Below are 10603 nucleotides of genomic sequence, written 5' to 3' on the forward strand. Positions count from 1 at the left end.
CGAGGCCAGCGCGCGCCGGGCAGGGGCTGCGAAGACCCCCCCACCCCACCCCACGGCCGGGTCGCGCGAGGTTCTCCGCCGCCGCTGGGCGCAGTACGCCGCCAGCCCAGTGCCATCTTGGCCCGCGCCTCAGGGCCGTCTTGGGGGTGGCCGCGAGCCAACTTTCTGGGGAGTTGGTGGCCCGGAATCTCTCTGGGATTTCTGGAGTTCCCTGGAGCCTCCAATGCCAGAATCGCGCCTCTCGCGGCCCGGGAAGCCCGCGGGCGAGGGCCCGGCCTCCTCTCGGTGACCTGTTTAGTCGGGCAGGGCGTGGGGGCGGCTCCTGCCCACCAAGAGCCCTCTGGGCCGGGGGCAGCCCAAGGCCTAGCTGGTCCCGCCTGGGTCCCTGGCAGTCCCCGCCCATGGGCGCCGGGTATCCGTGGAGGAAGGGCTTGGATGCTCTCAGAGCCTCAGTTTCCACCGCAGAAAACGCGAGGAGGGAGGCCCACGTACCTCACCTGTAAAATGGACGCTCCAGTTGCCTTCTGCTGCTGCATTAAGAAGCTGCAATGCCAGGCTGACTGCGCCCAGGGTCCCGAATTAATTTGCCGATAAGGCAGAGGATTTGCGGTGCCAAGGCCTCAGCCTGTTTCCAGCCTTCCTTTGCAGACCTTATGTGTTTCTAGAGCAAAGAAAGGGCTTGACTTCTTTATAAAGAAAATCGCAATTGTAGAGCAACTCCTGTGTAGATGTTGGCGCCCCCAGGGCCATCAAAAGTGACAAGGCCAGCAAGGGTAGAATACGTTGAGAATTTGTGATCCTGCCCCTGACCTTTGACCTGGCCAACTTTTCTTCCCACTTTGGGCCTCAGTTTCCTGTGGGTGAGGAAAGTTTGGATTAGATGTCCCTAATGTTGGCTAAAATTGCCGATTCTAAATTAGGCTCCCGTCTGTCCTAGATGTTAGGGGAGTATGTGGCTTCCTCTCCTGAAGCAACCCAACCTGCAAGTCAGTTGGGATTGGAAAGTGCTTCCAGCAGCAGATGGGGATTGACAGGAACCAGGTGTGGTCTGGGACCCAGATTTCCATATATTTGAGGTACACAGCTCCCCAGTGGGCCTGGTTTTACTTTTTGACCTTTCACCCCACCTAGCCAGAGATGTTAATGCTTGGCCTTTTCTCAGGCTACCCAAGGAGGGTCCCAGGGTCCGAGGCAGGGCCCAAGGCGGTCCTGGGCCCCTTGGCAGGAGCATGTCCTTGGGGAAGGCAGTGATTTCTTCTGGCTTCTGTCCAGTCTCACAAAGTGGGGGCTGGCTCCAAAGCAGGTCAGGACTATTCCTAGGGACTTGATTCCCCAACACCTCCTGCATGCCAGGCTCTTCCGGGCAGAGCTGAACAAGCCACGAGGCCCTGCCCTTTGATTGTTCCCATTGTTCTTCTGAGTTTCATTTTCAAATTCTCAGGCCTCAAGACTTAAAAGACCAGTACCTGGCTTCTCCTGGGGTCAGGGCCATAAAGGGAAAAGGTGGAAGAGGCGCTCAGCACAGGGCCGTGTTTTCTGGACAAAAATAGGAGAATGCAGGGGAGCTTCCTGAAGACTGGTGTTGGGGGCACCCTCAATTTATTGAGAGAATTCATGAAGAAAGGTGAATCGCTTTTCCTTAGAGTTGCCTGCCCCATCATTCCTCCATTCTTTCCCTTCTTCGTAAGCTCACTTGCGTCTCAGATGCAGGGCCCTGGGGATGGTGACAATCTGTCGCAGAGTCTCATTCGAAAGGGAAGGAATAAAGAATGCAGACGGATAACTGGAGTCCAGGCTCTTGTCAGCTCCTGCCTCTTATAACCATGCAGCCCCTCCCTGCCCTTTCAGACCCTGCCAGAACATTGCCCTGATGACCTCCACCTGGAAACTTCCCCAGTCCTAGGACCAGGCCAGCTGGGCCTCTTTATCCCTGAAAGCCTGCCGCTTTCTCTTTTGGTACCATTTGGAAAGAGAACGTGTATGGGCATCATAGCCAACAGGAAGACGTAGGTTACTCTTGCACTGTGTGGCCTTGGACAAGTCACTTCCCCCTGTGGTTTCCTCAGCTATAAAATGGAGATAATATTATCTCACTGGACCGGGTGTGGTGGCTCACACCTATAATCCCAGCACTTTGGGAAGCTGAGGTGTGAGGACTGCTTGAGGCCAGGAGTTCAAGACCAACCTGGGCAACACAGTGAGACTCCCCCCATCTGTATTTACTTTAAAAAAAATTTTTTTTTAATTACCTCACTCATAAGGTGTTGTGGGACTCTCAAGAGAGCTGCATAGGCTGGGCACATTGGCTCATGCCTGTAATCCCAGCACTTTGGGAGGCCGAGGCGAGTGGATCACCTGAGGTCAGGAGTTCAAGACCAGCCTGGCCAACATGGTGAAACACTGTCTTTACTAAAAATACAAAAATTAGCCAGGTGTGGTGGTGGGTGCCTGTAATCCCAGCTACTTGGGAGGCTGAGGCTGGAGAATCGCCTGAACCTGGGAGGCGAAGGCTGCAGTGAGCTGAGATTGCGCCATTGTACTCCAGCCTGGGCGACAAGAGCAAAACTCTGTCTCAAAAAAAAAAAAAAAAATTCAGTGTAGTACCAGGCACTGTTAACACTAGCTGCATGTTCTATGATATGGACACAATAGGACACATGAATAGACTGAGGCTCAAAGAGGTTAAGTTCTGCCCAAGATTACTCAATAACTGAGAGCCCCTTCCTCTGAAATCACATTAGTGTTTTCTGTTGTTCTCTCATTGTCTCAAATGCATGGATCCTGTTTTTCCTACCACATTGGGAGCTCTTTAAGGAAAGAACAGTAAAAAACAAACAAACAAACAAAACAGTAGACTAGTTTTTTCCCCTCCCTCCTAACCCAGTCCACTCAAAATTACTCATTGAACTGAATCCGTGTATCAATTCTATAAACAAAATTAATCCTTTGCCTCTTCCTCTGGCTCAAAGACGGCTTTTAGAAACACTGTATCACTCCTTTTATTACAAACTCCTCTGCCCTCCTCCAGGCGCCTGGGCCACTCCAGGATTACAAATGGAGCCTTCTGCCTCTAGGTCACTGATTCTACTACCATCTGTCAGCGTGGATTGATTGAGGAGACTGGCCCTGCTCGGCAGATCAGTGACTTGTGCAAAGTGAGCCGGAGTGCCTTCAGAGCAGGCGGATGTCCTTCCTCACTTGCCAGCTCTGGTGAGCAGACACACAGCCCTCACCTTTATCCTTCACCAAGCTCCAGCTCTCCTTCCTCTTGGGAGGGGCCGCCTGCTAACTCAATCACACCAAGAGGGAGGCCTGGAATTCCTGCTCACAAGCTCAGGGCTTCATCTGCAGTCTTCCAGGAGGCAACCTACAAAAGCCTCTGGCTAACAGAGTGGGAAACTCCCCACAGCCTCCTGTTGTGCCTGTCCCCAAGCCACGCACTGTCCCCTTGCAAAGCACAAGGATACTGAGAGTGCACAAACAGCAGGGGTGGAGAGCCTCTGTGGGCACGCCCTCATTCTGTGCCCTCATTCCACAGGAGCCCCTGCTTTGTGCAAGTCTCTGAGCCCACATGGAGGGAGCATGGGGGCTCAGAACAGTTCCTTCTGGTGCAAGGTCAGAGGAGGCTCTAAAGCTATGGTGGTAGGGAGGGCTTCAAAACAGAGGACCAGAGAATACCGAGACGTAGGGGTGTGGGCGAGAGCCACCTGCTGTGCCCAGGAGGACTGTGCCCAGTGCAGGGGAAAAAGATGAAGCTGCGGAGTTGGGCAAGGGTGGAATCCTGCAGAGCCTTGTAGCATTGACATGTCTGGTATGGATTTGTTTCACGGGGTCCCACAGAAACTTCTGCTCTCTAGGTTTGCCCCTCACTCTGCCCTCCAGGATAGAAGTGTGGCATCCTAATCTGGGATGCAGCCATCTCTCCCCCTGGACTGTGAGCATATGCAGGGCAGAGACACCTCTGCTTCTCTCGGGTCTCCGGCATCCTGTGCAGGGTAGGGCACCATGTCCATTAAAATGATGTTAGTGAGGATGATACAACCCAGAGGAATCCAGGCTTACTATGAACCAGGCACTCTGCAGATTTCCCTTTGTCATCCCAGTTCTTCATCTCTGCAGCAGTCTAATGAGTTTGGTACTGTTATCATTCCTATTTTACAGATGGGGCTACGGAGGTGCAGAGAGTTTTTTTTTTTTTTTTTTTTTTTTTTGAGACAGAGTCTTGCTCTGTCGCCCAGGCGGGAGTGCAGTGGCCGGATCTCAGCTCACTGCAAGCTCCACCTCCCGGGTTTACGCCATTCTCCTGCCTCAGCCTCCCGAGTAGCTGGCAAAGAGTTTAACTTATCCCAAGTCACACAGCTTGGAAGAGGCTGAGCTGGTATTTGAACCCACGTCTTCAGAGGCTGCACTCTTAACCACCAGGCTTCCCAGCACTCAGCAAACACTGGAAAGACAGTCAGTGGGACCAAAAGTCTGCAGGCCAATAAGGGAAAGAATGTAAGAGGATGGCGTGGGCAGCACCAACCTCTCCCACAGTAATATATTAAACACTGGGCAGCTGGGGCAGGTGGGGGGGCCTCAGACTCTCAGACCCCACGCTGGGAAGACCACAGTCTGGCCAACAAGCAGCAGCTGCTGTGAATCGACTGACACATCTTCCCCACAGGTGAGCAGAGAGCCAACACCTGAGGAGAGGCCAAGAAACGGGAAGCCCGTGCAGCCCCGGGTGCACAGATCACCCCCACCTGCCCGGCACTCACTGCCCCTAGTGGCTGGACTCTCACTGGGCCGGTCATGGAGCTGGGGCCAGCCTGGTCTCACCAGTGTGTGTCTTTAAATCATCCAATTCCTTCAGCTGTAAACTGGGCTGGGAGGGGCCAAGTGAGCTGCCTGCCTCAGGGGAGTCCTCGCCCTTCCCTGAGGGATCCCATTCACTCCTCACAACGAACCAGTGAGGCAGGGATTGTCCTGTTCATTGTACAGAGCAGGAAATGGGTGCACACAGAGGTTAAGAGACTTGCCCAGGTCACACAGCTAGGAAGAGGCTAGGATTTGAACTCAGACCTCTCTCCAAAGCCCCTACAGAGTTACTCAGGGCACTACAAAGAGTTAATCTGAATATGAAATGATCTGACAGTCGCAGTGACAAAGGCATGCTCTAAGCGTTTTTCCTGCAGTAACTTGCTTAATCCTTACAACAACCCTATAAAGTGGGTACTGTTCTTGCCTCATTTTGCAGATGAGGAAACTGAGGCACAGAGCAGCTTGGAGGGGGCAGAGCTGAATCTGACAGGCTGCAGGGCCCCTGCGTGGCTTTGTCACAAGATGACAATAAGGAAGTTCCTTTCCTTTGGGATTATTTCTGCCTGAAAGCTCAAGACTTTTAGCCATATCATTGTCTGGGCTCCACGGGAAGGCAGTGCCACATGCTGAGGCATGCTGGGAAAAGACTTTGTTCCATCCTGTTTTGTTGACATGCTCTTCATTTTTAAGCCTGAAACCCAAGCTTCCCGCTAAGAATTCAAACCATGGAGAAAAACGCAGCCATGATAATGGCCACTACTTCCTGAGCCTCCAGTGTTCCCCGTGCTTGGGGATCCATATATGTCACTTAACCTTAGCCTTCATGGCCCCAGGGCAGCCTCCATTTTCACCACTGAAGACATGAAAGCCCAGAGTCACTTAGAAGATGCCTGGTGGTGCACAGCTGCTAAGTGATGGTGCTGGGATTTGTCCTCAGGTCCTCGAGAGTCCTGACTCTTATCTGCTGGCTCCCCACAGAGGCATGAAGTCTTGTTTGCTGGGCATTTGACAGAAATGTTTCTGCTCATCTTCTGCCACAGATTGGTCCTTCAGCATCAAGATTCCTGGACCACTTATTAATAGAAGGCACCAGAACACAGGTGCAGGGATGCAGAGCTGGATGCTGCCTTCTCAACAGGAGAAGCCAAGAAACGCAGATGCCAATGCTCAATCAACTCCGTCTCTCCCTCTACTGACTCGGGAATAGCTGCCCTGCCACCAAGGCGATTGTCTTCTGGAAGCAACCACGCCGTGTGAGGTTCCTCATCACTGCCCTGCATCTCCCTGCAAGCTCTCGGGGATAACTGCCAAATCAACATTTGATTCCAGGGGAGCAGAAAGCAGCAGGAGCCGTGGATTCTCCAACTCTTAACTGGTCCTCTTGACTGCAGCCGCTTTGCCCTGCCCACCCATCCCTGTGGCGGATTCATTAGTTATCCAAAGCCAGTTCTGACTTTGCTCCCCTGGCTCAGAAGTCTGTCAGTGGTTCCTGAGTGGCTTCATCATTCAAGTTTGTTCCTATCAGCCTGGAATACAAAGCCCTATCTGGCTCCGCTTGCTTCTCCAGACCTCTCCCAGGTCTCATTCTGCCTCTCCACCTAACTAGACAAGCTGGCTTCCTGTCCTGTGCCTTTCTGCTCCCTGCAGCAGGAATGCCCTTCCCTCCTCCCTACAGATTGAAATTATACCCTCTTTCAAGTCTTACTCAAATGCCACCTCCTCCACACTCTTACCTTAACACTTATTCATTCAACAAACATTGACAGCCCTTATGGCAAGCATTGATCCTAAGGGTCCCTGTGGTCATGAAGCTTATGGTGCCATGCAGCGGTTAGAAAAAGAATCATCACATAATCATCTGATAACAGCCATGATACAAATTAGTAAGAAAGTGTGACAGGAGCACAGCAGGTGTACAACAGGGACCCTGAGCCTCGGGGATCTAGGACATTTGAGCTGAGACCTGAAAGGCAAATAGGAAGTAACCACATGGTGAAGTTGGAGGAGAGCTCCAGGCGGACAGCATGGCATGGGCAAAGGCCCTGTGGTAGGAGGGAGCGAGTAGATTTCCAGGAAGGGCACCAGGGCCTGCAGGGTAATTTAAGTGAAACAAGAAAGCTGGAGATGTAGCTGGAGCAGGACTGTACAGGCCATAGAGGCTTTGCGACTTTATCCCTGGGCAAAAAGAGGAGATGATGAAGGATTCTGAGCAGAGGACACAAGCCAATATGCATTTAGACGCGATCCTGCCCTGTGGCTGAGCCTCTTCTGAGAAGTGCAGGCCCTGTGTCAGGTCACCCTGAACCTCAGTCATCAGGGTTTTGGATGCGAGTTTCCGTATCCCTCCTCCTAGACCAAGCTCTCAAAGGCAAGGCTGACCTCTGGTCTTCAGCTTCATCCCCATCAGCCAGGCCAGTGCCCACCACAAGGAGCTGCTCCAAAAACATACGTGGGATGAACCAGTGACCAGGACAAGATGCTTATCATTTCCCTGTGAAGGAGCAAGGCTGCCTGTGAAGCCTTCCACATTCTCTAGAAATTACAAAGTAAAAGGGTTTTAGTGAGGCCACAACTCAGGGAGCCCTTGAGAGCCAAGCTGGCATCCCACTGCTGCACACACCCAGCCTGGGCACACAGTATTACCCTGGCCAGGCATCTGCCCATAGCCGTCAGGTGAATGACCAGAAACAGAACCGAAAGCTCTGTAAGGTGCTTTTGAGGTTACAAAGCATGTTTCACAGGAGCAGTCTCATCTGACATAGGCAGCCCTCTGAGCTAGGTAGCTACTGCTTTACAGATGAGGAAACCGAGGCCCAGGAGAGGGCGGGTCCTCAGCAAATCAAAACAAAACTCAGACTAGGACCTAACAAAAGTCCAGGCTATGAATGGCCCCCATAGGGTTAATAGAGCTTTCTAGACATTTCTTTGAAAACTACTGTAAAGTGACATATTTCCTCAGGATGTCTGTCACGCCAGCAGTGGGAGCCAACACACCAATTCTCAGAGGCTGTTCCCCCTGCGCGGCAGATCCAGACGCTCAGCTCCCAGGCCCTGAGGCTGGCGGCTTAGCCCAGGGCACAGGAGGAGGCTCCCTGGGCTTGGCGCTGACTTAACAGCAGGTGCTGAGGGAATGCTGAGGAGAGAGGCAAGGCTGATTCAAGAGGACAACAACAGAGAACATTCCTAGAGCTCGCCCACCAGCTGGGCATGGTGCTAAGTGCATTACCTGCATTCACCCACAACATCCTCACAACACTGTGAATACAGTGACCATCCCCATGTACAGGCATGGACACTGAGGCTCAGAGCAATAAATAATTAGCCTGAGATCTAATGCAGGTGAGTGCAGAGGCCGGCTCTGAACCCACACATTGCCCTTAAGCAACCTCATGTCCTGAGCGAAGGTGAGCAGAAACATCTTGGGAAGAGGGAACCACGACTGTATCTTCTTCAGGAGCCATGATGGCGCAGGGCACCCCTTCCCCTGCTCACCTGACGACCATTATTCCTATGATCAGTATATCCCTCTGTGGGCAAATAATGACAGACATGCATGGTAACCACCTCTTCACAAGTTTTGTGCCTCCCCAGCCTCCTCCCCTAGGGCTCTCTAGGCTTCCTTTACCCGTCCTGCCTCAGACGGGCTCCCAGCATCATCTGCCTCTGTGCCTTTGGTAGTAGGTGGGTGTTAAAAAGAAAGGAAGGACCGGGTGCGGTGGCTCACACCTGTAATCCCAGCACTTTGGGAGGCTGAGGCGGGTGGATCACCTGAGGTCAGGAGTTCGAGACCAGCCTGGCCAACATGGTGAAACCCCCGTCTCTACTATAAATACAAAAAATTAGCCAGGCCTGTGGCACGTGCCTGTAATCCCAGCTACCTGGGAGGCTGAGGCTGGAGAATCACTTGAACCTGGGAGGTGAAGGTTGCAGTGAGCAGGGATTGTGCTGCTGCACTCTAACCTGGGCAACAGAGCGACTGCGTCTCAATAAATAAAATAAGGAAGGAAGGACAGAGGGCGATGTGACCTACAGCAAGCTCCCTAAGGTCCTGCAGCCTCAGCCTTTTCACCTGTAGAATGGGGACATTAACGTCACCCGCCCCCCCCCCCCCCCCCCCCGGGCTGCAGGGCACACAGGCCGTCAGAGCAGTGACCTCTAAGTGAAGTTGCCGTCATTCCAGCCTCAGGCACCCCGTGAGGCGGGATCATTCACCCCGTGAGCAGACAGGCTCAGGGAAGTGTGGTGCCTGCAGTCACCCAGCAGCCACAGCGGAGCAAGGAGTAAGCCGCACCTATTGAATCCCAAAGCTTCTGCTGAGGGGAGGAGCCACTGGGGAGGAGCCGCTGAGTGAATGAGCCACTGGGGGACTCCGTGGCAATCAGGCTCACAAAGCCAAGTGTGGGCTGGATGTGGCTCCCCAGCCCCGTAGACACCACCCCAGGTGCTCCTCACAGGTGATGGGGGGTGGTGTCTATGGGCTTATGCGCCCTCTGGGGAGCTACTACTGGGCTGGGCCCTCTCGGTTCCCCAGCCCAGACCAGGTGAGTTACTAGCGGGGACAGGAGGAGAAATGGGAAAGCTAGGCAAGAGGTCACTTATCTATGGGCTGAGTGCAGAGGGGGAGGGAAGAAAGCATCCTTTCTGGAAAAATCAATCGGCAGATGATACCGCCCAAGTCACTACCTACATGGAAACCTTCCAAGAAAATCAAAGCAACAAGAGAATCACAGCCCCTTAGAGCAGTGGCAGATCTGAGAAGTGAGCAGACCCAAGTCCGCCTCACACAGCTAGGGAAGTCAAAGTCCAGGATGGTGGTCATGACGCGCTCAAGGCCCCATGGTGTGTAGGTGACTCTGCCATGTATGAGGGGCGTCCAGCCCCAGGCAGCTCATTTACAGTGGTGGGTGGGCCTTTGTGGTCTCCATGCCTCACACTCCAGCCATCCACTTCCCTCTGTTCTTGCCTTTGCTAAGCAAGGGGGCTGGTTTAGCTTCACCCAGAAAATACCAAATCTCTGGGGCTCTTCCCTGCACACTTTTAGTTTCTAGGCTGCCCTGGGCCCTGCTGTGCCCCTACATGTGGCTCAGAGTGGGGAGAGACTATTAAGCTAATACATAGTTAGGCAACTAGAACACAGCCTGCAAATCTCACAGTCAGTGCTCCTAGGTCTTGGCTATTATTACCAGACATGATGACCATCTCCATTTTACAACTAGGGAAACTGAGGCTCAGATGGATTGAGTGATTAGCCCCCAGATACTAGGTGCTAGAGCCTTCACTCTCTGGAGCTGTCTTTTTTTAAGCTAACAATTATTCAGTGCCCCCTGGGAACCAGGCTCTGGCTGACTGCTTTGTGAGAATGATCTCATATAATCCTCACCTCAGCCCTGTGATGTAGGTATTATTATTACCCAAGAACACAAAGACTTAGAGAAGGCAGGTAACTTCTTTGAAGCCACACAACTAGGAAATGGCAGAGCCAGGATTCAACCCAGGCAGTCTGGCCCCAGGACGTTGGCCACCCCTCTGTGCTGCCATCTCAGTTGGGGATAGGTCTGGGGGACTAGCCACCCCAGTCTCCCACAGGAGCCTCCAGTCATCTCAGGGTCTCAGGCTGGAGGACCTTCACCCCTTGATCGGCGTCCAAACTGCTTCCCCTCCAAGTTGGTTCCAGCGCAGAATGTGGCCTGGGCTGGTCCTGAGACTCCGAATTAAAAGAATACCCGAGTTGGTCCTTAAATTCAAGTCTGAGGCCATCTGGGAATCCCAGCACAAGGCAGCCTGAGAGAGGCTGCCTTGG

The 10603-nt window shown here is 53.0% G+C and overlaps 1 protein-coding gene across 1 annotated transcript in view; it reads left to right on the forward strand.

The window, feature by feature from the left end:
• LOC108543558 (proline-rich protein 2-like) overlaps window positions 1-4036 on the forward strand; it is a 39736-nt gene extending 35700 nt beyond the window's left edge. The window contains exon 4 of the mRNA XM_017894088.1: window positions 3075-4036. Coding sequence (XP_017749577.1) covers window positions 3075-3470 — 396 coding nt within the window. The 3' untranslated portion in view covers window positions 3471-4036. The remainder of the gene's footprint in view (window positions 1-3074) is intronic.
• The last annotated feature ends 6567 nt before the right edge of the window (window positions 4037-10603 follow it).

This window comes from Rhinopithecus bieti, unplaced genomic scaffold (genome assembly GCF_001698545.2).
Source record: "Rhinopithecus bieti isolate Rb0 unplaced genomic scaffold, ASM169854v2 scaffold_25304, whole genome shotgun sequence".
NCBI lineage: Eukaryota > Metazoa > Chordata > Mammalia > Primates > Cercopithecidae > Rhinopithecus > Rhinopithecus bieti.